The following is a 26,927-nucleotide window of genomic DNA, read 5'->3' as shown; positions in this document are numbered from 1 at the left end:
AGGTGTTAGCTCTTCTGTAAATGTTTGATAGAATTCGCCTGTGAAGCCATCTGGTCCTGGACTTTTGTTTGTTGGAAGATTTTAAATTACGGTTTCAATTTTATTACTTATGATAGGTCCGTTTATATTTTCTAATTCTTCCTGGTTTAGCCTTGGAAAATTGTAGCTTTCCAAGAATTTGTCCATTTCTTCGTGGTTGTCCATTTTATTGACATACAGTTGTTTCTGGTAGTTTCTTATATTCCTTTGTATTTCTGAGGTGTCTGTTGTGATTTCTCCTTTTTCATTTCTAATTTTATCGGTTTGTGTCCTCTCCCTTTTTTTCTTGATGAGTCTGGATAAGGGTTTATCAATTTTATTTATCTTCTCAAACAAGCAGCTTTTAGTTTTATTGATCTTTGCTGTTGTTTTCTTTGTTTCTATTTCATTTATTTCTGCTCTGATTTTTATGATTTCTTTCCTTCTACTGACTTTGGGTTTTCTTTGTTCTTTCTCTAGTTGTTTTAAGTGTAGGGTTAGATTGTTCATTTGAGATTTTTCTTGTTTCTTGAGGTGAGATTGAATTGCTGTAAACTTCCCTCTTGGAACTGCTTTTGCTGCCTTCCATTGGTTTTTGGGTCATCGTGTTTTCATTGTCATTTGTTTCTATGCATTTTTAAATTTCTTCATTGATTTCTTCAGTGATCTCTTGGTTATTTAGTAGCACGCTCTTTAGGCTCCATGTATTTGTGTTTTTTTACAGTTTTTTTTTTTCTGTAATTCAGTTGCAATATCATAGCGTTGTGGTCAGAAAAGATGCTTGATATGATTTCAGTATTCTTAAATTTACCAAGGCTTGATTTGTGACCCAAGGTGTGATCTGTCTTGGAGAATGTTCCATGTGCACTTGAGAAGAAAGTGTATTCTGCCACTTTGGGATGGAATGTTCTATAAATATCAATTAAATCTATCTGGTCTTTTGTGTCACTTAAAGCTTGTGTCTCCTTTTTTTTTTTTTTGGATGATCTGTCCATTGGTTTAAGTGGTGTGTTATGGTTTAAGTGGTGTGTTAAAGTCCCCTGCTGTTATTGTGTTACTGTCAATTTTTCCTTTCATGGTTGTTAGCATTTGCCTTATGTAGTGAGGTTCTCCTATTTTGGGTGCCTAAACATTTATAATTGTTATATCTTCTTGGATTGATCCTTTGATCATTATGTAGTGTCCTTCTTTGTCTCTTGTAATAGTCTTTATTTTAAAGTCTATTTTATTGGATACGAGTATTGCTACTCCAGCTTTCTTTTGATTTCCATTTGTATGGAGTATCTTTTCCATCCCTTCACCTCAGTTCATAGGTGTCCCTAGGTCTGAAGTGGGTCTCTTGTAGACAGCATATATATGGGTTTTGTTTTTGTATCCATTCAGCCAGTCTTTGTCTTTTGGTTGGGGCATTTAATCCATTTACATTCAAGGTTATTATCCATATGTATCTTCCTGTTACCTTTTTCTTAATTGTTTTGGGTTTGTTTTTGTGGGTCTTTTTCTTTTCTTGTGTTTCCCGCCTAGAGAAGTTTCTTTAGCATTTGTTGTAAAGCTGGTTTCATGGTGCTGAATTCTCTTAGCTTTTGCTTGTCTGAAAAGCTTTTGATTTCACCCTCAAATCTGAATGAGATCCTTAATGTGTAGAGTAATCTTGGTTGCATTTTTTTGTCTTTCGTCACATTAAGTATATTCTGCCACTCCCTTCTGGCCTGCAGAGTTTCTGCTGAAAAATCAGCTGATAACTTTATAGGGATTCCTTTATATGTTATTTTTTGTTTTTCCCTTGCTGCTTTTTTTTTTTTTTTTTTCGGTATGCGGGCCTCTCACTGTTGTGGCCTCTCCCGTTGCGGAGCGCAGGCTCCGGACGCACAGGCTCAGCGGCCATGACTCATGGGCCCAGCCGCTCCGCGGCATGTGGGATCTTCCTGGACCGGGGCACGAACCCGTGTCCCCTGCATTGGCAGGCGGATTCTCAACCACTGCGCCACCAGGGAAGCCCCCTTGCTGCTTTTAATATATTTCCTTTGAATTTAATTTTTGCTAGTTTGAGTAATGTGTGTTTTGTTGTGTTTTTCCTAGGGTTAATCCTGTATGGGACTCTCTGGGCTTCCTGGACTTCGGTGACTATTTCCTTTCCCATGTTAGGGAAGTTTCTGACCATAATCTCTTCAGATGTTTTCTCAGACCCTTTCTTTTTCTCTTCTTCTTCTGAGACCCCTATAATTAGAATGTTGGTGCGTTTAGTGTTGTCCCAGAGGTCTCTGAGGGTGTCTTCAATTCTTTTCATTTTTTTTTCTTTATTCTGCTCCTCGGCAGTTATTTCTACCATTTTGTCTTCCAGCTCACTTATTCGTTCTTCTGCCTCAGTTATTCTTTTATTGATTCCTTCTAATGTGTTTTTCATTTCAGTTATTATGTTGTTCATCTCTGTTTTTTTGTTCTTTAGATCTTCTAGATCTCTGTTAAACATTTCTTGTATTTTCTCAATCCGTGCCTCCATTCTACTTCCAGATTCTGGATCATCTTTACTATCATTACTCTGAATTCTTTTACAGGTAGATTGCCTATTTCCTCTTCATTTATTTGGTGTTGTAGGTTTTTACCTTGCTCCTTCATCTGTGACATATTTTTTTGCCATCTCATTTTTTTTTTTATAAGTGGGATTGTGTTCCTGTCTTACTGGTTGTTTGGCCTGAGGCTTCCAACACTGGAGTTTATAGGCTGTTGGGTAGAGCTGGGTGTTGGTGCTGAGATGGGGACCTCCGTGAGACTTCACTCCAATGAATACTCCCTGGGGTCTGAGGTTCTCTGTTAGTCCAGTGGTTCCGACACGGATCTCCCACTGCAGGAGCTTCAGCCTGACCTCCCGCTCATGAACCAAGATACCACAAGCCGCATGTGGTGGCAAAAAAAAAAAAAAAAAATGAGAGAACAATAACAAAGTAAAAAATAAAATTAGACTAGGAAACTAACAGATATGTTAGAAAGAATATAAAAATAAAAATATAGTTGAATCAGCAATCAGAAGGTACAACAGTACCACAATAGTAAAAAAGAGAAGGAGGGAAAAGAGGGAAAACGAAAAGAAAAGAAAAAAAAAAAAACAGGGAAAAGGCCTTGGCTGTGGAGGGTGGGTCCTAAGCAAGGGTGAGGTTTGGGTGGTGGGCGGGGCCAGTGCTCAGGACCCACAGGGCTGGAAAAGGCCCTGGGTGCTGTGGGGGGGTGGGGCTTAGGCTCCAGGAACAGAAGGGGCCCAGATGTGCCCCCCCCCCTGTCTCAGAGGGTGGGGGACCTCACCTGGGAGCCCAGCAGGTTTTCTGGCCTCAAGTGGGTGGGGCAAATGCCCTCCTCTCCTGCTCCTCCGGTCCCGGAGGGCCTCTCCCACCTGCCTCTCCTGATCTCCCCGGGTCTCCCTCCTACGCCCCCAGGACCCACGCTGCCTGGAGGGGGCTTTGGAGGACAGGGGACCAGCCTGGGAGGAATGATTCTTTAATTTGCCGATTTAACACTGGGAATTTTTCATCTGGTTTCTTTTGGAGTATTGCTTCCTCCCCATTCTTTCTGTTCTGTTTTCTAAAACACTTGTTAGAGGTATGTTGGAACTTCTCAGTCTATTTCTTGTCTTTTAATCACTTCTTAATTTCCACTTTTTTATCTCTCAATGATGTTCTCAGGATGTTTCCTCAGATCTGTCTCTCTTAGTTTATGAATTCTCTCTTCTGCTATGTCTTCTTTTCTGTAGGATTTTAATTTTGTTGACTACATTCTTAATGTCTAGAAGTTTTGTTTCTTTTTCAAATCTATCTGTTCTTTGGATGTACTCTGTCTTGTTCTTTTATTGTCGTTTCTATATCTTCTTTCATCAGTTTAATTATTTTAGTAATATTTTATGTCTATATACTGTCTATATATTTTTTGTCTAAATACTGTCCTCAGGGTTCCTTGTTTCTTTGTGTGAGTTTTAATTTTTTATCATGAGCTTATTTTGCAGGGGGTGGTTCTGCTAGGTTGTATATGTTTTTCTTTAGAGTGGTTTTATATTTACTTCTTGCTGTTACTGAAGTAGAAAAAAATGGGGATAAGTTTTTATATATATATTTTTGGCTTGGAGTTGCTGTACTACATAGATAGTATAAATTCAGATCCCACATTTGCCTGTAGCAAGACAGGGGTTTCTATTTCTCAGAGTTGACTTTTATTTTTCTCTCGTCCACTATCCACGGAGATAGAAATCTTCTTTGCTGTTTTTTTAGGGCAGAGTTTTTCTTATCTGCATTTTTTAAAATAAATTTATTTGTTTTTGGCTGCGTTGGGTCTTCGTTGATGCGCGTGGGTTTTTCTCTAGTTGCGGAGAGCAGGGGCTACTCTTCGTTGTGTTGTGCGGTCTTCTCGTTGCAGTGGCTTCTTTTGTTGCGGAGCATGGGCTCTAGGCGCACGGGCTTCAGTAGTTGTGGCTCTCAGACTCTAGAGCACAGGCTCAGTAGTTGTGGCGCACGGGCTTAGTTGCCCCATGGCATGTGGGATCTCCCAGACCAGGGTTCGAACCCATGTCCCCGGCGTTGGAAGGCGGATTCTTAACCACTGCACCACCAGGGAAGCCCTCTTATCCACATTTTATGGACAGAGCTGTCCTTCAGCACTCTGAGCCATAAGAAGGTAGCTCAGTTCCCCTCACTTCAGTCTGCAGAAACCATGTCTCCTGTTCCTCTGTGGACTATGCCAGCATCTTTGTCCATTTATTGCCCAGCTTTGAATTCCTTTTGCTTTTATGGCACCAGAAGATTTCTTTATTTACAGGTCTTGGTTGTGTATTAATCTGTTTTGTTTTGTTTTTTAATTTAGCATTTCTTCTTTGTTTTATAACAGGGCATGGGCCTATCCACTGTAGCTCAATCTGATGTGTTTTCTGAAGTTGATAGTAACTTTAATAGTTGTTTTTTTTTTAACCATGAGGGAGTTTAAATTTTAAATATTGTATTAAATCATTTTATTATGGGGTAAATAGAAAGCTATCAGAATAATATGTTGTAAACTTCTAATGTGTCTGTTGCCATGTGGAAGTGTTAGCTAGGTGCTATGTCTTTCCCATGTGATTTTTTTCTACTGTTTTCTTTTAATTGTAATATATGTCATGGATAGTGCATTTCCTGACTCATATGAATAAAGAAGATCAAAGGAACAACGAACAGATTTCAGTAACGGAAACTCATCCTAGTCAGAAAACCTGTGTGTTTCCTTCTGCCGATTCACCTGTCAGCCTTTCCAGTGACCAGAATTTGACTTCTCCTGGTATCGTTCTTAACTTTTTTCATTTACTCTTATTTTCCGATACTCTTACTGAAGAGTACTTAACTAGGAATATAGTTGTGAAGGATTCGTGAAGCCATTTTGCAATACTTATAAGTTTCAGGGAAGGGATGTTAAAAATTGTGCCATTCACATGAAGAGCTACGTCATCTTGTCACCTTCATAAGATACACTGCAAGCATGTGTCATATCTCTGTGTAACTTATTAATGTTAAATACACAGCAACTGAAGTATTATACCATTATACTGGTATATTATACTATAACACTATAATATTTGATTTTTATAAAAATTAAGAAATTCCAACTCTGTCAATTATGAGAGTTTTGATTTGAAAACAAAATAATAGCTGTAATTTATTGAGCCTCTGCCATGTGCCAGACATTGTTGTTTTACATGCATTGACCCTGGTGTAAGCCTGACCTGTGACGTAGCTACCATTATTATCCCCATTTTACAGTTGAGGATATTGTGCCTTAGACAAGTTCAGTGCCACTGTTCATTCCATTTCATTTGGAGCTGGCAATTCAAAATGCTATTCCTTGGTCCTAACAAATACTTTGTGTCATATAAATAGCAGGGCATACTAAATATCACAGTTGGACCACTAACAGTGGCTTTAAATATTTTTTTTGCCCTCAGATATCTATGGTCAATAATGATGATTCTACTGAATGTTTACAGTATGTTTTATTACCATTATTAACTTAATATAATCAGTTAAGAAATGCTATTTTTAAATGATATTGCTGTTATTTAAACAAAACCTATTAAGAAGCTGGTTTAAACTTTGTAATTTTTTTCTCTAAGTTCTTTCTAGATTCTGTTTGTATTTCAGTCATCATCACATGGGGATAATCATTTTTACTTCATAGAGTTGTTGTGAAGATTAAGTACTATATATAGAGCAATTAGCTGAGAATCTGTTTGATTCCTGTAGGTTCTTGGTTACCAGTATCTTTCCTCTTCCCTCTTATGGGTGGGGGGAGAATTGAGAAATGAGGTTAAAGAGGCTTTAGTGGGTTCTAGCTGTATCTGAGAAGTCTAAACTCCATTTTGTACTTGGGAATCATTGGTAAATTCTGAGCAGTGGAGGTTAAGAGGAAGACTAGGATGGGGGCCTAGGTCAGTTAGTGAACTGTTAAATTAATCTGACCTGTGCAGTGATGAGGGCCTGGGCAGTGTTGTGGGAAAGGAGAAGAAACAAGAGACATTCTGAATAGGCAGCTGATGATACTCACTGACTAAGTGGTTGGAAAGGAAGGAGAACGTGAATGGCTGGTTAGCATTGTCAGACTAAGAGCAAGGATATCACCAGGTCTTAACGTCAAACTCTAGAGCACCTTCGGACTACATGTAGCATTTAAGGTGATGCAGGGCCATGTCATATTTAGGATCTAGTTTTTGATAAGGAAGTAGGCTTGCTGAGAGCTTTAGGCTTAAAAAACAGATGTAAGAGCCTTTTACCTAATTATATAGTTAAGACTTAGAGAGTACATCAGTTTTCTGCAAGAAAGATGGAAAAAGGAGAAAAACTGAGGACCATCCTGTGAAATGCCACCCATTAGAGAGCAAGGGGAGCCCCCGCCTTCAGTGAGGGAAATGGATGAGCAGACTCTGGTAAAGGGATTTTCAAGAAAAAGTGAGTGGATAACAGTTTCACAAGCCACCAGGAAGTCAAAAATGAAGACTGAGGTTTTTTTTAAGGACTTGAGGACTTTCAGTGTAATATCAAGGGTAGAAGAAGGCAGGTTGGGGACGAAGACAAGCTTAAGAAGCTGTAAGTATAGGCAACTTAAGGATTCTGACAGTAAAAGGAAATGAGAAAAATGAAGATAGAAATGAGATAAATGAAATGAAGTCAAAGATCATTTTGAGTTGGGGATAAATATAAACTCTTATATTTAAAGGCAGAAGGAAAGAAAGTACTAGGAAAAGAGAAATTGAGAGTACCAGGTTAAGGCGATTCTTTCAGGATTGTAATAGCTTCTTAAACTCTAAGGCAAGAGGAAAAAACAAGGAGAAGTGTCAATAAATGTCATAACACATGTCAAGATGGATAAATAAAAATGCTTTTTCTCTAGTATTCAATGTTTAATTATAAATTTAAAAAGAAACCTAATTAGTATTTTTTTAGAAGTGCAGAATTTAGATGCCCTAATGGGTGTTTTCTTCTCCAAGGTTGGCTTCTTGGAAAGATGTACAGTCATTCCTTCACTTCTAGTGCTCACAAATAGCTCAAATTTACTCTTTTGAAATTGACTTTCACTTCTTAGCAAATTCTTCTGAGTGTCCTTATCCATGCCAAATAATTTAGTCACTGAGAATGGATTTAATTTTTGTTAACAGCTGTAAGTTATTCAGAGGTGTTTCTGATAAGTGAAGTAGATGATCAGGCTGAGTGTCACTGTTTGGAATTTTTTAAAAAAAGGAATTGTGACTATCAAGGAATGAAGCTGATCCATTGTGTTTAGTGAATTGTGAAGCCTGTCCCAAAGAAAAAGTTCCAAAAATGGTTTGAAAATGAAGGATAGAACCTTCCTATGTAACTACTTTTAAAAGTAGTTATTTGAATATAACACTGCTCTGCCTTTTGATGAAAGGAATCCATTTCATTTCTTAGTCAGATCTTTTATATCTCGTTAGCCTATATGTACATCATTATCGGAGAACTCGCAAATGACCAGACTCTGAGAGCAAAGATAATGTAAAATTCTTGATTTGAGGATTAACAAACAAAACAACATGTGCTTAAGAAAGCAAAATTGTTTTAATATTAAAAACATGAGCATGGATGATATAATAAAGGACATGATGAACATGGGCCTTAAACCAAAAAAAAAAAAAAATGTGGATGTTCTAAGTCTTAGAGGCAGGGTGTACTTATCTTAGGATAAGAAAATCTTAACAAGGAAGTGTTTGTGACAAGAGATGTCAGGCACTTTTCCCTGTATTACCTCAATTCTCTTTGAGGGTTAAACATACAGAAAATTGAGTAGACCAAGTGTTTTGCTTTAAAGACGTGTTGTTAATATTGGACAAGGTTTAAAAATTATTCTTTCGGGCATATTCTTCCAAGTAAAGGCTCTTGGAGTTAAGTTAGATATTTTCCCAAAAGTATTCCTTTTAGATCATCAGAAGTTTTTGGTTTTTGTTTTTTTAGTAAATCTCACTTCAGTATTCTAAACTGTGTATGAAGCAAAGAAAGATTGTACCTCCTAAAATGTATTATTCAGAGTACTCTGGATAGAAAAGTAATAATCTTAAAATGTGAACAGGGGCTTCCCTGGTGGCACAGTGGTTGAGAGTCCGCCTGCTGATGCAGGGGACATGGGTTCGTGCCCCGGTCCGGGAAGATCCCACATGCTGCGGAGCTAGGCCCATGAGCCATGGCCGCTGAGCCTGCGCGTCTGGAGCCTGTGCTCCGCAACGGGAGAGGCCCGCATACCGCAAAAAAAAAAAAAAAAATGTGGACAATATTCACTACCAAATGGAGGTTTAAAAATATTTCAGTTTCTGTATATATAATTTCTAGATCAGGTTAATAATCGAAAATAGAAAAAATAACTGACCTGAAATTTTTATTAATAGTAATGTTTCTTTTTTTTAAGGTGTGAATAACAGTGATGAATTATTTGAGAGGTAAATATCTTAAGAATTAATTCACAGTTTTACTTAAAGTTAGGTATAAATTATGTGTTCTGGAAATTTTGTTGTTCATATGTATGTAAACTTCTACACTACATATTTTTTGTGGATTAAAGGAATGTAATTCCCATTGGGAATGGGGTGTTTTAAGATAGCAGTCCCCAACCTTTTTGGCACCAGGGACCAGTTTCTTGGAAGACAGTTTTTCCACAGACATCAGGGTTGGGGGATGGGTATTGTTCAGGTAGTAATGCGAGCAGTGGGAAGCGGCAGATGAAGCTTCTCACTCACCCACCACTCACCTCCTGCTGTGTGGCCCTGTTCCTAACAGGCCACGGACTGGTAGCGAGGTAGTGGTCCACAGCCCCGGGTGGGGCCTCTGGTTTTAAGAAACTGAGTATTGTTATATTGTATCCCTTACTGTTCAGCATAGGTAATTAGAATACAGTAGCTTACATTTGCTACATTTTCTTGTACTACGTATGTATTAAATTTCAATAGGCAGGACAGGTTGTTGTCCTAGTTGTCCCCTAGGCCTTGTGTTTGCTTCTTTGAGAGTGCATATGAAGTTATCAATTATTGATGATTAGGCTTTTCCACTGAAGATTACTGGAATTAAAGCAATAGAAGGAAATTAGTTATATGTTTATCATTTTTTGTGTTCATTTATACTCTTAGAGAGCATAGTTTTACATGTTCATCTTTGCTTAATGTAATTAAGTTGTAGATACTGATTTATATCTCTCATACTGCATTTGGGAATGAAGTGTTTCAGTAGATCCACTCCAGATGAGTGAACTGACTGATATTGCAGACATTATCAATGACCTTATAACAAAAGATGGAGTTTCCAGTGAAGAGCTTGGCTTAACAGAACAACAGGCGAGGAGCATCTCCAGGTAATCATTGAATAATTCATTTTCAACCTGCTTAAAATGTTTATGGTTCAAGAATATTTAAAATTGACCATATTTTATGTGATTTTTTTTACCTCTTTATTGGCATATAATTGCTTTACAATGTTGTGTTAGTTTCTGCTGTACAACAAGTGAATCAGCTATATGTGTACATATATCCCCATATCCCCTCCCTCTTGAGCTTCCCTCCCACCCTCCCTATCCCACCCCTCTAGGTGGTCACAAAGCATCGAGCTGATCTCCCTGTGCTATGCAGCAGCTTCCCACTAGCTATCTGTTTTACATGTGGTAGTGTATATATGTCAGTGCTACTCTCTCACTTCATCCCAGCTTCTCCTTCCCCAACTGTGTCCTCAAGTCCATTCTCTACATCTGCATCTTTATTCCTGCCCTGCCACTTGGTTCATCAGTACCGCTTTCTTAGATTCCATATATATGCGTTAGCGTACGGTATTCATTTTTCTTTTTCTGACTTACTTCACTCTGTATGACAGACTCTAGGTCCATCCACCTCACTACAGATAACGTACCACAATAGTAAAAAAGAGAAGGAGGGAAAAGAGGGAAAACGAAAAGAAAAGAAAAAAAAAAAAAAACAGGGAAAAGGCCTTGGCTGTGGAGGGTGGGTCCTAAGCAAGGGTGAGGTTTGGGTGGTGGGCGGGGCCAGTGCTCAGGACCCACAGGGCTGGAAAAGGCCCTGGGTGCTGTGGGGGGGTGGGGCTTAGGCTCCAGGAACAGAAGGGGCCCAGATGTGCCCCCCCCCCTGTCTCAGAGGGTGGGGGACCTCACCTGGGAGCCCAGCAGGTTTTCTGGCCTCAAGTGGGTGGGGCAAATGCCCTCCTCTCCTGCTCCTCCGGTCCCGGAGGGCCTCTCCCACCTGCCTCTCCTGATCTCCCCGGGTCTCCCTCCTACGCCCCCAGGACCCACGCTGCCTGGAGGGGGCTTTGGAGGACAGGGGACCAGCCTGGGAGGAATGATTCTTTAATTTGCCGATTTAACACTGGGAATTTTTCATCTGGTTTCTTTTGGAGTATTGCTTCCTCCCCATTCTTTCTGTTCTGTTTTCTAAAACACTTGTTAGAGGTATGTTGGAACTTCTCAGTCTATTTCTTGTCTTTTAATCACTTCTTAATTTCCACTTTTTTATCTCTCAATGATGTTCTCAGGATGTTTCCTCAGATCTGTCTCTCTTAGTTTATGAATTCTCTCTTCTGCTATGTCTTCTTTTCTGTAGGATTTTAATTTTGTTGACTACATTCTTAATGTCTAGAAGTTTTGTTTCTTTTTCAAATCTATCTGTTCTTTGGATGTACTCTGTCTTGTTCTTTTATTGTCGTTTCTATATCTTCTTTCATCAGTTTAATTATTTTAGTAATATTTTATGTCTATATACTGTCTATATATTTTTTGTCTAAATACTGTCCTCAGGGTTCCTTGTTTCTTTGTGTGAGTTTTAATTTTTTATCATGAGCTTATTTTGCAGGGGGTGGTTCTGCTAGGTTGTATATGTTTTTCTTTAGAGTGGTTTTATATTTACTTCTTGCTGTTACTGAAGTAGAAAAAAATGGGGATAAGTTTTTATATATATATTTTTGGCTTGGAGTTGCTGTACTACATAGATAGTATAAATTCAGATCCCACATTTGCCTGTAGCAAGACAGGGGTTTCTATTTCTCAGAGTTGACTTTTATTTTTCTCTCGTCCACTATCCACGGAGATAGAAATCTTCTTTGCTGTTTTTTTAGGGCAGAGTTTTTCTTATCTGCATTTTTTAAAATAAATTTATTTGTTTTTGGCTGCGTTGGGTCTTCGTTGATGCGCGTGGGTTTTTCTCTAGTTGCGGAGAGCAGGGGCTACTCTTCGTTGTGTTGTGCGGTCTTCTCGTTGCAGTGGCTTCTTTTGTTGCGGAGCATGGGCTCTAGGCGCACGGGCTTCAGTAGTTGTGGCTCTCAGACTCTAGAGCACAGGCTCAGTAGTTGTGGCGCACGGGCTTAGTTGCCCCATGGCATGTGGGATCTCCCAGACCAGGGTTCGAACCCATGTCCCCGGCGTTGGAAGGCGGATTCTTAACCACTGCACCACCAGGGAAGCCCTCTTATCCACATTTTATGGACAGAGCTGTCCTTCAGCACTCTGAGCCATAAGAAGGTAGCTCAGTTCCCCTCACTTCAGTCTGCAGAAACCATGTCTCCTGTTCCTCTGTGGACTATGCCAGCATCTTTGTCCATTTATTGCCCAGCTTTGAATTCCTTTTGCTTTTATGGCACCAGAAGATTTCTTTATTTACAGGTCTTGGTTGTGTATTAATCTGTTTTGTTTTGTTTTTTAATTTAGCATTTCTTCTTTGTTTTATAACAGGGCATGGGCCTATCCACTGTAGCTCAATCTGATGTGTTTTCTGAAGTTGATAGTAACTTTAATAGTTGTTTTTTTTTTAACCATGAGGGAGTTTAAATTTTAAATATTGTATTAAATCATTTTATTATGGGGTAAATAGAAAGCTATCAGAATAATATGTTGTAAACTTCTAATGTGTCTGTTGCCATGTGGAAGTGTTAGCTAGGTGCTATGTCTTTCCCATGTGATTTTTTTCTACTGTTTTCTTTTAATTGTAATATATGTCATGGATAGTGCATTTCCTGACTCATATGAATAAAGAAGATCAAAGGAACAACGAACAGATTTCAGTAACGGAAACTCATCCTAGTCAGAAAACCTGTGTGTTTCCTTCTGCCGATTCACCTGTCAGCCTTTCCAGTGACCAGAATTTGACTTCTCCTGGTATCGTTCTTAACTTTTTTCATTTACTCTTATTTTCCGATACTCTTACTGAAGAGTACTTAACTAGGAATATAGTTGTGAAGGATTCGTGAAGCCATTTTGCAATACTTATAAGTTTCAGGGAAGGGATGTTAAAAATTGTGCCATTCACATGAAGAGCTACGTCATCTTGTCACCTTCATAAGATACACTGCAAGCATGTGTCATATCTCTGTGTAACTTATTAATGTTAAATACACAGCAACTGAAGTATTATACCATTATACTGGTATATTATACTATAACACTATAATATTTGATTTTTATAAAAATTAAGAAATTCCAACTCTGTCAATTATGAGAGTTTTGATTTGAAAACAAAATAATAGCTGTAATTTATTGAGCCTCTGCCATGTGCCAGACATTGTTGTTTTACATGCATTGACCCTGGTGTAAGCCTGACCTGTGACGTAGCTACCATTATTATCCCCATTTTACAGTTGAGGATATTGTGCCTTAGACAAGTTCAGTGCCACTGTTCATTCCATTTCATTTGGAGCTGGCAATTCAAAATGCTATTCCTTGGTCCTAACAAATACTTTGTGTCATATAAATAGCAGGGCATACTAAATATCACAGTTGGACCACTAACAGTGGCTTTAAATATTTTTTTTGCCCTCAGATATCTATGGTCAATAATGATGATTCTACTGAATGTTTACAGTATGTTTTATTACCATTATTAACTTAATATAATCAGTTAAGAAATGCTATTTTTAAATGATATTGCTGTTATTTAAACAAAACCTATTAAGAAGCTGGTTTAAACTTTGTAATTTTTTTCTCTAAGTTCTTTCTAGATTCTGTTTGTATTTCAGTCATCATCACATGGGGATAATCATTTTTACTTCATAGAGTTGTTGTGAAGATTAAGTACTATATATAGAGCAATTAGCTGAGAATCTGTTTGATTCCTGTAGGTTCTTGGTTACCAGTATCTTTCCTCTTCCCTCTTATGGGTGGGGGGAGAATTGAGAAATGAGGTTAAAGAGGCTTTAGTGGGTTCTAGCTGTATCTGAGAAGTCTAAACTCCATTTTGTACTTGGGAATCATTGGTAAATTCTGAGCAGTGGAGGTTAAGAGGAAGACTAGGATGGGGGCCTAGGTCAGTTAGTGAACTGTTAAATTAATCTGACCTGTGCAGTGATGAGGGCCTGGGCAGTGTTGTGGGAAAGGAGAAGAAACAAGAGACATTCTGAATAGGCAGCTGATGATACTCACTGACTAAGTGGTTGGAAAGGAAGGAGAACGTGAATGGCTGGTTAGCATTGTCAGACTAAGAGCAAGGATATCACCAGGTCTTAACGTCAAACTCTAGAGCACCTTCGGACTACATGTAGCATTTAAGGTGATGCAGGGCCATGTCATATTTAGGATCTAGTTTTTGATAAGGAAGTAGGCTTGCTGAGAGCTTTAGGCTTAAAAAACAGATGTAAGAGCCTTTTACCTAATTATATAGTTAAGACTTAGAGAGTACATCAGTTTTCTGCAAGAAAGATGGAAAAAGGAGAAAAACTGAGGACCATCCTGTGAAATGCCACCCATTAGAGAGCAAGGGGAGCCCCCGCCTTCAGTGAGGGAAATGGATGAGCAGACTCTGGTAAAGGGATTTTCAAGAAAAAGTGAGTGGATAACAGTTTCACAAGCCACCAGGAAGTCAAAAATGAAGACTGAGGTTTTTTTTAAGGACTTGAGGACTTTCAGTGTAATATCAAGGGTAGAAGAAGGCAGGTTGGGGACGAAGACAAGCTTAAGAAGCTGTAAGTATAGGCAACTTAAGGATTCTGACAGTAAAAGGAAATGAGAAAAATGAAGATAGAAATGAGATAAATGAAATGAAGTCAAAGATCATTTTGAGTTGGGGATAAATATAAACTCTTATATTTAAAGGCAGAAGGAAAGAAAGTACTAGGAAAAGAGAAATTGAGAGTACCAGGTTAAGGCGATTCTTTCAGGATTGTAATAGCTTCTTAAACTCTAAGGCAAGAGGAAAAAACAAGGAGAAGTGTCAATAAATGTCATAACACATGTCAAGATGGATAAATAAAAATGCTTTTTCTCTAGTATTCAATGTTTAATTATAAATTTAAAAAGAAACCTAATTAGTATTTTTTTAGAAGTGCAGAATTTAGATGCCCTAATGGGTGTTTTCTTCTCCAAGGTTGGCTTCTTGGAAAGATGTACAGTCATTCCTTCACTTCTAGTGCTCACAAATAGCTCAAATTTACTCTTTTGAAATTGACTTTCACTTCTTAGCAAATTCTTCTGAGTGTCCTTATCCATGCCAAATAATTTAGTCACTGAGAATGGATTTAATTTTTGTTAACAGCTGTAAGTTATTCAGAGGTGTTTCTGATAAGTGAAGTAGATGATCAGGCTGAGTGTCACTGTTTGGAATTTTTTAAAAAAAGGAATTGTGACTATCAAGGAATGAAGCTGATCCATTGTGTTTAGTGAATTGTGAAGCCTGTCCCAAAGAAAAAGTTCCAAAAATGGTTTGAAAATGAAGGATAGAACCTTCCTATGTAACTACTTTTAAAAGTAGTTATTTGAATATAACACTGCTCTGCCTTTTGATGAAAGGAATCCATTTCATTTCTTAGTCAGATCTTTTATATCTCGTTAGCCTATATGTACATCATTATCGGAGAACTCGCAAATGACCAGACTCTGAGAGCAAAGATAATGTAAAATTCTTGATTTGAGGATTAACAAACAAAACAACATGTGCTTAAGAAAGCAAAATTGTTTTAATATTAAAAACATGAGCATGGATGATATAATAAAGGACATGATGAACATGGGCCTTAAACCAAAAAAAAAAAAAAAATGTGGATGTTCTAAGTCTTAGAGGCAGGGTGTACTTATCTTAGGATAAGAAAATCTTAACAAGGAAGTGTTTGTGACAAGAGATGTCAGGCACTTTTCCCTGTATTACCTCAATTCTCTTTGAGGGTTAAACATACAGAAAATTGAGTAGACCAAGTGTTTTGCTTTAAAGACGTGTTGTTAATATTGGACAAGGTTTAAAAATTATTCTTTCGGGCATATTCTTCCAAGTAAAGGCTCTTGGAGTTAAGTTAGATATTTTCCCAAAAGTATTCCTTTTAGATCATCAGAAGTTTTTGGTTTTTGTTTTTTTAGTAAATCTCACTTCAGTATTCTAAACTGTGTATGAAGCAAAGAAAGATTGTACCTCCTAAAATGTATTATTCAGAGTACTCTGGATAGAAAAGTAATAATCTTAAAATGTGAACAGGGGCTTCCCTGGTGGCACAGTGGTTGAGAGTCCGCCTGCTGATGCAGGGGACATGGGTTCGTGCCCCGGTCCGGGAAGATCCCACATGCTGCGGAGCTAGGCCCATGAGCCATGGCCGCTGAGCCTGCGCGTCTGGAGCCTGTGCTCCGCAACGGGAGAGGCCCGCATACCGCAAAAAAAAAAAAAAAAATGTGGACAATATTCACTACCAAATGGAGGTTTAAAAATATTTCAGTTTCTGTATATATAATTTCTAGATCAGGTTAATAATCGAAAATAGAAAAAATAACTGACCTGAAATTTTTATTAATAGTAATGTTTCTTTTTTTTAAGGTGTGAATAACAGTGATGAATTATTTGAGAGGTAAATATCTTAAGAATTAATTCACAGTTTTACTTAAAGTTAGGTATAAATTATGTGTTCTGGAAATTTTGTTGTTCATATGTATGTAAACTTCTACACTACATATTTTTTGTGGATTAAAGGAATGTAATTCCCATTGGGAATGGGGTGTTTTAAGATAGCAGTCCCCAACCTTTTTGGCACCAGGGACCAGTTTCTTGGAAGACAGTTTTTCCACAGACATCAGGGTTGGGGGATGGGTATTGTTCAGGTAGTAATGCGAGCAGTGGGAAGCGGCAGATGAAGCTTCTCACTCACCCACCACTCACCTCCTGCTGTGTGGCCCTGTTCCTAACAGGCCACGGACTGGTAGCGAGGTAGTGGTCCACAGCCCCGGGTGGGGCCTCTGGTTTTAAGAAACTGAGTATTGTTATATTGTATCCCTTACTGTTCAGCATAGGTAATTAGAATACAGTAGCTTACATTTGCTACATTTTCTTGTACTACGTATGTATTAAATTTCAATAGGCAGGACAGGTTGTTGTCCTAGTTGTCCCCTAGGCCTTGTGTTTGCTTCTTTGAGAGTGCATATGAAGTTATCAATTATTGATGATTAGGCTTTTCCACTGAAGATTACTGGAATTAAAGCAATAGAAGGAAATTAGTTATATGTTTATCATTTTTTGTGTTCATTTATACTCTTAGAGAGCATAGTTTTACATGTTCATCTTTGCTTAATGTAATTAAGTTGTAGATACTGATTTATATCTCTCATACTGCATTTGGGAATGAAGTGTTTCAGTAGATCCACTCCAGATGAGTGAACTGACTGATATTGCAGACATTATCAATGACCTTATAACAAAAGATGGAGTTTCCAGTGAAGAGCTTGGCTTAACAGAACAACAGGCGAGGAGCATCTCCAGGTAATCATTGAATAATTCATTTTCAACCTGCTTAAAATGTTTATGGTTCAAGAATATTTAAAATTGACCATATTTTATGTGATTTTTTTTACCTCTTTATTGGCATATAATTGCTTTACAATGTTGTGTTAGTTTCTGCTGTACCTGCCCTGCCACTTGGTTCATCAGTACCGCTTTCTTAGATTCCATATATATGCGTTAGCGTACGGTATTCATTTTTCTTTTTCTGACTTACTTCACTCTGTATGACAGACTCTAGGTCCATCCACCTCACTACAGATAACTCAGTTTCGTTCCTGTTTATGGCTGAGTAATATTCCATTGTATATATGTGCCACATCTTCTTTATCCATTTATCTGTCGATGGACACTTAGGTTGCTTCCATGTCCTGGCTATTCTAAATAGAGCTGCAATGAACATTGTGGTCCATAACTCTTTTTGAATTATGGTTCTCTCAGGGTATATGCCCAGTAGTGGGACTGCTGGGTCATAGGGTAGTTCTATTTTTAGTTTTTTAAGGAACCTCCATACTGTTCTCCATGGTGACTGTATGAATTTACATTCCCACTAACAGTGCAGGAGGGTTCCCTTTTCTCCACACCCTCTTCAGAATTTATTGTTTTAGATTTTTTGATGATAGCTCTTCTGACCGGTGTGAGGTGATACCTCACTGTGGTTTTGATTTGCATTTCTCTAATGATTAGTGATGTTGAGAGCATCTTTTCATGTATTGTTTGCCATCTGTACATTTTCTTTGGAGAAATGTCTATTTAGGTTCTCTGCCCATCTTTGGATTGGGTTGTTTTTTTTAAATATTGAGCTACATGAGCTGCTGTATATTTTGGAGATTAATCCTTTGTCAGTTGATTAGTTTGCAAATATTTTCTCCCATTCTGAGGGTTGTCTTTTCATCTTGTTTATGGTTGCCTTTGCTGTGCAAAAGCTTTTAAGCTTCATTAGGTCCCATTTGTTTATTTTTGTTTTTATTTTCATTACTCTAGGAGGTGGGTCAATAAGGACCTTGCTGTGATTTATGTCCTAAGTGTTCTGCCTGTTTTCCTCTAAGAGTTTTATAGTGTCTGGCTTTACATTTAGGTCTTTAATCCATTTTGAGTTTATTTTAGTGTATGGTGTTAGGGAGTGTTCTAATTTCATTCTTTTCCATGTAGCTGTCCAGTTTTCCCTGCACCACTTAGTGAAAAGGCTGCCTTTTCTCCATGTATATTCTTGCCTCCTTTGTCAAAGATAAGGTGACCATATGTGCGTGGGTTTATCTCTGGGCTTTCTATCCTGTTCCATTGATCTGTATTTCTGTTTTTGTGCCAGTACCATATTGTCTTGATTACTGTAGCTTTGTAGTATAGTCTGAAGTCGGGAGCCTGATTCCTCCAGCTCCGTTTTTCTTTCTCAAGATTGCTTTGGCTATTCGGGGTCTTTTGTGTTTCCATACTAGCTCTGTGAAAAATGGCATTGGTAATTTGATAGGGATTGTATTGAACCTATAGATTGCTTTGGGCAGTATAGTCATCTTCACAACATTGGTTCTTCCAATCCAGGAGCATGGTATATCTCTCCATCTGTTAATGTCATCTTTGATTTCTTTCATCAGTGTTTTATTGTTTTCTGAGTACAGGTCTTTTGCCTCCTTAGGTAGGTTTATTCCTAGGTATTTTATTTTTTTTGTTGCAGTGGTAAATGGGATTGTTTCCTTAATTTCTCTTTCTGATCTTTCATTGTTAGTGTATAGGAATGCCAGAGATTTCTGTGCATTAATGTTGTATCCTGTAACCTTACCAAATTCATTAATTTGTTCTAGTAGTTTTCTGGTGCCATCTTTAGGATTTTATATGTATAGTATCATTTCATCTGCAAGCAATGACAGTTTTACTTCTTCTTTTCCAGTTGTATTTCTTTTATTTCTTTTTCTTTTCTGATTGCTGTGGCTAGGACTTCCAATAGTATGTTGAATAAGAGTGGCGAGAGTGGACATCCTTGTCTTGTTCCTGATCTTAGTGGAAATGCTTTCAGTTTTTCACCATTGAGAATGATATTTGCTGTGGGTTTATCGTATATGGCCTGTATTATGTTGAGTTAGGTTCCCCCAGTGCCTACTTTCTGGAAAGTTTTTATCATAAACTGGTGTTGAATTTTGTCAAAAGCTTTTCCTGCGGGGCTTCCCTGGTGGCGCAGTGGTTGCGCGTCCGCCTGCCGATGCAGGGGAACCGGGTTCGCGCCCCGGTCTGGGAGGACCCCACGTGCCGCGGAGCGGCTGGGCCCGTGAGCCGTGGCCGCTGGGCCTGCGCGTCCGGAGCCTGTGCCCCGCAACGGGAGAGGCCACAACAGAGGGAGGCCTGCATACCACAAAAAAAAAAAAAAAAAAAAAGCTTTTCCTGCATCTACTAAGATGATCATATGGTTTTTATTCTTTAATTTGTTAATATGGTGTATCACATTGATTGTTTTGCGTATATTGCAGAGTCCTTGCATCCCTGGGATAAATCGCACTTCATCATGGTGTATGATCTTTTTAATCTGTTGGTGGATTCTGTTTGCTAGTATTTTGTTGAGGATTTTTTGCATCTTTGTTCATCAGTGATATTGGTCTCTAATTTTCTTTTTTTGTGATATCTTTGTCTGGTTTTGGTATCAGGGTGATGGTGGCCCCGTAGAACAAGTTTGGGAGTGTTCCTTTCTCTGCAGTTTTTTGCAAGAGTTTGAGAAGGATAGGTGTTAAAACTCTTTTCTAAATGTTTGCTGGAATTCACCTGTGAAGCTGTCTCTTCTTGGACTTTTGTTTGTTGGAAGATTTTTAATTACAGTTTCAATTTCATTACCTGGTTGAACCATCTTCCTGGTTCAATCTTGGAAAGTTATACCTTTCCAAGAATTTTTCCATTTCTTCCAGGTTGTCTATTCTGTTGGCATACAGTTGCTTGTAGTAGACCCTTATGATCCTTTGTATTTCTGCAGTGTCAGTTGTAATCTCTCCTTTATCTTTTCTAGTTTTATTGATTTGAGTCCTCTCCCTTTTTTTCTTGATGAGTCTGGCTAAAGGTTTATAAATTTTGTTTATCTTCTCTAAGAACCAACTTTTAGTTTTATTGATCTTTGCTATTGTTTTCTTTGTTTCCATTTCATTTATTTCTGCTCTGATATTTATGATTTCTTTCCTCCACTAACTTTGGGTTTTCTTTGTTCTTCTTTTTCTAGTTGCTTTAGGTGTAAGGTTAGATTGTTTATTTGAGGTTTTTCTTGTTTTTTGAGGTGAGCTTGAATTGCTATAAACTTCCCTCTTAGAACTGCTTTTGCTGCATCCATAGGTTTTGGATCATTGTTGTCATTTGTTTCTAGGTATTTTTTAATTTTTTTGATTTCTTCAGTGATCTCTTGGTTATTTAGCAGTGCACTGTTTATCCTCCATGTATTTGTGTTTTTTACAGTTTGTTTTTCCTGTATTTGATTTCTAATTGATTTCTAATTTTATGATTTTTTAAGAAACGAATTCAAAGCTTAAAATAGATTTTTTTCTTTGTAAATACAATTTGTGATGTGTATGTCATTCCTCCCCCTCCTCCAATATATAGACTGGTTTATTTAACTAATACAGCACATCTGTATCCTTTGAGTTTTCCCAAGGTCTCATCACCCTGAGTACAACATAGATTTAATCCTGTTTCTTCTTAGAAGGATTAATGATTTATTTCATCGTACTTTACCCTAAATATGAACCCTTAGAATACATTTTAAATAGCTTTTCCTTGGAGCATTAGGTTAAAATGTTTTTCCTTGTAGCCTTTCCTGGGCCCAGAACTTGTTCCTGATAGAATAAAGGCTGCCTCTTCTACTAATGCTTCTTTGGAATACATACGCCTTTTGGCTTATTGATTCATTGGGGGCTGGTTTGGTAGGGTACCCTCTGCCTGGCATGTACAAAGAGTCCAGTCTCTCAGAGGAAAGCAGGTGTTCAGTATCAGCCACATTGTCTGTATCCATGACCCATCTTCCAGTTAGCATGGTGTCTTCTTCGCATATTTGGTGATGAGTCTGCCCCAAATCCCCATCTACAGCACCTGTTTTTTTTGGCCACTCTCAGTACTCTGTGTAGAAGCCAAGATGGGATTAGATGTACAAAAGATTTACTGAGAGAAATGCCTGTGAAGGGAAAAATCAGAAGTGGGGCAAGGCATCAGACCCCAAAGCAGTTCTGACTCCTGCCTGTGAAGGAGAGAGGGTTGGGTAAGCAATCCCAGAGTATAGTATAGCTCTCAGCGTGTTTCAGCTGGGTCAGTGGTGAGACATCATGCCAAAATCGCCCATCAGAGGAGTCCTGTCTCTGTAGATTGGGGCCAGCCACAACATCCCTGCCACGCTTGGTTGATAGCTCGGGTCGGCCCTTGGGAGGTGCGGCCTGGGCACGAACATGAGGCCAGATCCAGAGAAGCATCAGTTTAGAAGTCACCTCTGTAGTATGTTTTGGAAGTGATTGAGATAGTCCAGAAATAGATTATAAGTGAAGAAATCCAAACCAGAACCTTTAAAGACATTAATATCTCATGGTGAGCAGAGAAGAAAGGCACCAATTTAAGAGGCTGCATCATGTTTTGAGAGTTAGAGAAAGACCCAGGTAAGAGAGAGTTTAAAGCAGGAGGGAGAAGCCAGTTGTACCAAATTTATAGAGAAGTGCAGTAAGATGAAGACTGAAGAGGCTGTCAGTGACCTGAGATCATTGTCAGTGGATTTCATGGGACAGGTTGTAGCAAGTTGATTAGACATCATGAGTGTATGACTCTTCAAGATGGGGCAGAATCTGTCCAAAGAAGCAGTATTTAGTTGTGATACTTTTTATCTCCATAAAAAATTTAACATCAAGTGATGCCCTGCTGGTTAAATTTCTTAGGATTCAGCATTTCTCTGGTAGACGGCCACAAAGAACTGAGAAGGAGAGAAAAGAGATTCAAGTCTGGATGAAAAGAAAACGAAAAGAAAGAATGGCAGAGTACTTAAATCAGCTAGCAGAAAAGAGAGGGCAAGAACATCATCCTTTCTGCCCCAGGAGCAACCCAGTAAGTCTGCAGCATCAAGGGTAATGGAATTATCACAGAATATGTGTAATTTTTTTCCTGGCAAGTATTCAAGAAAAGGATTAACATAATTTGGATGCATTTTTTTGTTTGATAGAAAAGTCAGCATTTTACTTAAGTCTGGAAAAGTTAAGAAATTACCTTAACAAAATGTAGCAGGGAATTCTACAAACCATGTTCTATTGAACTATCTTAGATTATTTTTTCTCCCGAGGCTAATTATGGCTCTAGCATTTTATTTTATTTTTTATTAATTAATTAATTTATTTATTTGGCTGCGCCAGGTCTTAGTTGTGGCGTGCGGGCTCTTAGTTGCTGCGTGTGGGATAGAATTCCCTGAGCAGGGATTGAACCCGGGCCCCCTACATTGGGAGCACAGAGTCTTAACCACTGGACAGCCAGGGAAGTCCCGTGGCTCTAGCATTTTAACCAAATGAAGAGGTCGAGAGGTTGGGTGACCAGTTGGAGTCACTCCCTTAATTTTCAATGAAAGTCAGTGGCAGTTGAACAACTGTGTGTGTAGTAAAGCTATTTTAAAAATCAATTTTCTCTCCATAAGTTATCTATAAAAAAATGTATTAAAGTATGGTCCAGTTATGAACCAACAGAACAGTGGCACTTCTGTGTGTGTGTTTCAACTGTCCTTTAAACTGTCAACATTCGTTTCCTGAGCCGTGACTATGGACATCACCATGGCCAGGTCAGAAGTGTTTTTCTTCAGAAGGTGAAACAAAGCAATGTTACTTTGATGATTACATAACTGTGAAACTCACATTTAGATTACACTTGGATTATAGTTTATCTTTTACTTTGTCATCTGAAATAAAATATAATAGCACTTCATCTTTTTTCAGCATCATGAGGGGAACATATTCTGTAAGTGAATTTTCCAGATAAGGTTGTCACATTTCAGCACCAAATGGTGCAAAAGTAGGTGAACTCGTATTTAAAGAGTGTAATTTACTTACCTGTGTCTGGAGAGAGCATGCTGATGTTAGATGACATTTTGTTGATAGCTCTGGGGACATGGTAATGACCTTCAGGGCTACTCGAAGACCAGAATCTTACAGTGTGTGTGTATATATGTGCTCTTCCACCCCACGGAGGGCGAGTTTGCATATCACCCTCCCTGTCAGCCAAGCAGATTCCCCAGATGGTTAGAATTGTATCCAAATTTAGAATAACTGAACTCTGAGGGCATTGGGACTGTTTTGTTCATAGACTTTGTGACATCTCCTTCAGTATCGCAGATAATTTATTTTTAGCTTCTGTTTGGGTAAAGGTATGGAACTAGTGAGGGGTTAATGTAATTCAAATTTTCGTTTTCATTTTTATCAGAAATCAATAAGACCTTAAATTTTTTTTTTTTTTTTTTTTACGCGGGCCTCTCACTGTTGTGGCCTCTCCCATTGCGGGCCTCTCACTGTTGTGGCCTCTCCCATTGCGGAGCACAGGGTCCGGACGCGCAGGCTCAGCGGCCATGGCCCACAGGCCCAGCCGCTCCACGGCGTGTTGGATCTTCCCAGACCGGGGCACGAACCCGTGTCCCCTGCATTGGCAGGCGGACTCTCAACCACTGCGCCACCAGGGAAGCCAAGACCTTAAATTTATTGTTGACTACTGTATAGGACCTTGAGAAAGTGAATCCACTTTTGCGTGTACATTTTTATGTACACAATTGTATGTGAAAGGACTTACCCTCATTAGTAATTCAACAGTAACTTTTAATGTTCTGGAATAAGACGTATATAGCTGATGTTGGCCAGTTTACCCCATGGTGCATAAGTTTTGAAGAGTTTACAAGTCACAATGAACCCACTATAGTAGGTTTCTGGTAAACATTTTAAAACATTAAAGTGATGGTTTTAAATGTCTGACTCATTTCTGCTTTTATCAACCAAGCTCTTGGTGAGATTAATCATAAGACAGAGTACAAAGTGTGGGTGTTTCCATCCTTAAAATGTTCCTATTTTCCATTTTAAACGCAGCTGATAAGGATCTCTCCTTTTGAGAAAATACATTAGTTTAATTACTAAAATAGACTTTGCATTCCATTTATTAAATTGGATTTTATTTTAATTACATGATGCTTTAATTTAACGTTTTCATATTTTGTGCTGGGGTAGGAAGCTTCATCAAATATGACAGTGTTTTGTACTGTTTACTAAATAACAAAATTATGTTTTAACTTCCTATTAAAATATATTAGTGGAATTTTCATGTTTTCCAAGGGTCATAATGGTTTAATTATTTGAACTGAACAGTAATGAACTAACTGGTTATTTCTTGTGCAGTTTTACATGACTTCGAGGGAAATCAGGCTGAGACAAAAGATGAAACACGAAAAAGACAGGTGATTTTGGTGGTTGCACCCTGATCATTCTCTCTCTTGCTTGCTCACTCAAGGCTGTAGATAATGCCTTGGGATTCTGGTTTGCACAGTAGTCCCTTTTTTGTTGATAAACAGAAAATTATGGGAGCTACCTGCAAGGAAAATAATTAGACTCCAATAGCCTTTTTCGGAATTTGCTTTCAAATATTATTTATTCCATTCAATTTTTATACCTTATTTCTGCTATTCCCCTCCCTCTCCCAATCCCGATATGTATGTGCATTTTGAAAATACCCCAAAGGCCATAACTACACATGCCTTTAATAACACCTCCTAATGGTTTTCAGAAATCTGAAATTTGAATTTGTATTGAAATGCATTGAAGAAAATAAATGCTAGGTGGTCTTTGAACACTATGTTCCCTCTAGAAATATGAACTGAAAGTGACTCTTTTACTAAATGTTGTTTAATTCTTTCTCTAAAGATTGCTACTCTCTGACCACTATAGTCGTCGAATCTCACAAGCATACAGTCTGATGAATGAACTGTTATCTGAATCAGTACAGCTTCCAGCAACTGCACAGAAACCATTGCCTAACAAACCCAGACCTGCTCAAATTCCCAGAAGGCAACGCTCACTTTCTCCAAGAGGGTAAGACAAGGTTTGGCATGTCATTTGGCAAGATAATGTCAAGCGTGATAAGTGTGAAGCGCTGTTGTGACTCAAGTTCAGTGGACTTGTTCTGGATTATGATAATAAAGTGAAGGGGAAAATGGTGCCATAATTATGAGGTCTTCATTAGTTTTAATCACCAAGGAAAAAGACAAAAATGGCATTAAATGTGTAATTAAGATATAACAAAGCACTTCTGTATGCCTAGTACAATTTTTATATCCATTCAATCCTGTTTTCTTCTTTTCTGTAGTTTTTGTTAATCATTCCTTCTGTAATTTGCCTCCTAACTGCTCCCCTGTTTCTCTACTTAGTTCCATTCTTGTAGAAACAGATAGTCATCACCAGCTTACCACTTCTTCCCACCCAGTTATTGCTGATTCAATTGTAGATACTGTTATTTGTTTCTTCTTAAAGTAATGACGTGCATTAGGTTTGGATATTAGTTCATTAGGCAAGAATTAATTAAACATAGATACTAAAGAAAAGTACCCAAGTGTAAAGTTTCCTATATATGGCAAACACAAAATTATATTTGTTAATGACCCATAAGGAGGAAATGAATTGCCAGTATAGTGTTAAAAATTACCACCTTTGACAAAATAATTGATTAGGATTGTAAACATAATCACGTAACTTACGAGCCTAGAGGAAATGCTACCCGACACAAAGCTAGACGTAATCAGATTACTTGTGTGTGTGTAATTTGGGGTGTAATCAAAAGAGCAGAGACTCCCCTTGAATATTTACTAGAATAATGCATGGTATTTAATACATAAATAACTGCCAAATGTATAGAGCATTTGAAATGGATAAAGAGGTAAAAACAATTTCTTTGGAAAAAAATGAGTGAAGTTTGAGATATGAGGAGAATTATACACTGAATGCATCACTGAGGTACAAAATGAATGTATTAATCTGAGCTGGAATTTACATCTTTTGAAATATTGTAGTTTATCACTGATAGAAGATTCTAGGAATATAATAACTGTGTAATTTCTACTTTAGAGAGAATCGACATGATCACAATTTTCCCATACATAGACCTGGAAAAGTCAGATATATATCCATCAAACCAAGTTATACCCAAAAGGGGAGACTTTTGGGGCAAACTCAAGGCTCACCTTGGCCATGTGGTAAGACTGAAAACTTTTTTTTTAATCTTGTGTAATTTGGACCTATTCTTTCTTGTCTCCAAAGTTGTGTTTTCATTAGTAAAAGTTGTAAATCTTAATGAAAAGCAGTTCCCATTTCAACAGAATGCAAGGGATTGATAAAGAGTTAGCGGTACTGGGATTTTGTTCTATTGCTTTGAAATGAGAAGACCCTAGGAATCTTTTTAAACTAATGGCCTTTTTGTAATAGAATTTGAACAGTCAGTTCTGTGTGATGTGACTTATTTGGGAATCTATTTCTTTTGTGTGGCTAAAGATGTAGGCATTTTTACAAATCAAGTTCTGATAGATTTCGGGATGGATATATCATAGAGTAGGAATAGAACAGGCGCAGGTTGAAATAGTATTGTTTTTACCCTTTTTGAATATTCTTTTCCACATTTGAAGATATAGTATCTGTTATTTATTACTAGCCTTCCTGTAGTT

The 26,927-nt window shown here is 38.0% G+C and overlaps 1 protein-coding gene across 7 annotated transcripts in view; it reads left to right on the top strand.

The window, feature by feature from the left end:
* Positions 1–26,927, top strand: part of CPLANE1 (ciliogenesis and planar polarity effector complex subunit 1) — a 144,083-nt gene that overhangs the window by 93,473 nt on the left and 23,683 nt on the right. For 3 of the 7 annotated variants that reach the window (XM_028492849.2, XM_028492850.2, XM_028492848.2), the window contains 3 exons: positions 5,158–5,307; positions 8,938–8,968; positions 9,742–9,912. In XM_028492849.2, the coding sequence (XP_028348650.1) occupies positions 5,158–5,307; positions 8,938–8,968; positions 9,742–9,877 (317 nt within the window). In that variant the 3' untranslated portion in view covers positions 9,878–9,912. Of the gene's footprint in view, positions 1–5,157; positions 5,308–8,937; positions 8,969–9,741; positions 9,914–22,137; positions 22,304–24,615; positions 24,675–25,137; positions 25,306–26,334; positions 26,463–26,927 lie in introns of those variants that run through there. The other 4 variants (XM_028492853.2, XM_028492852.2, XM_024125357.3 and 1 more) reach the window with 3 other exon arrangements.

The sequence above is a fragment of the Physeter macrocephalus genome, chromosome 8, assembly GCF_002837175.3.
Source record: "Physeter macrocephalus isolate SW-GA chromosome 8, ASM283717v5, whole genome shotgun sequence".
Lineage (NCBI taxonomy): Eukaryota > Metazoa > Chordata > Mammalia > Artiodactyla > Physeteridae > Physeter > Physeter macrocephalus.
This window is presented reverse-complemented; position numbering and strand designations above follow the sequence as displayed.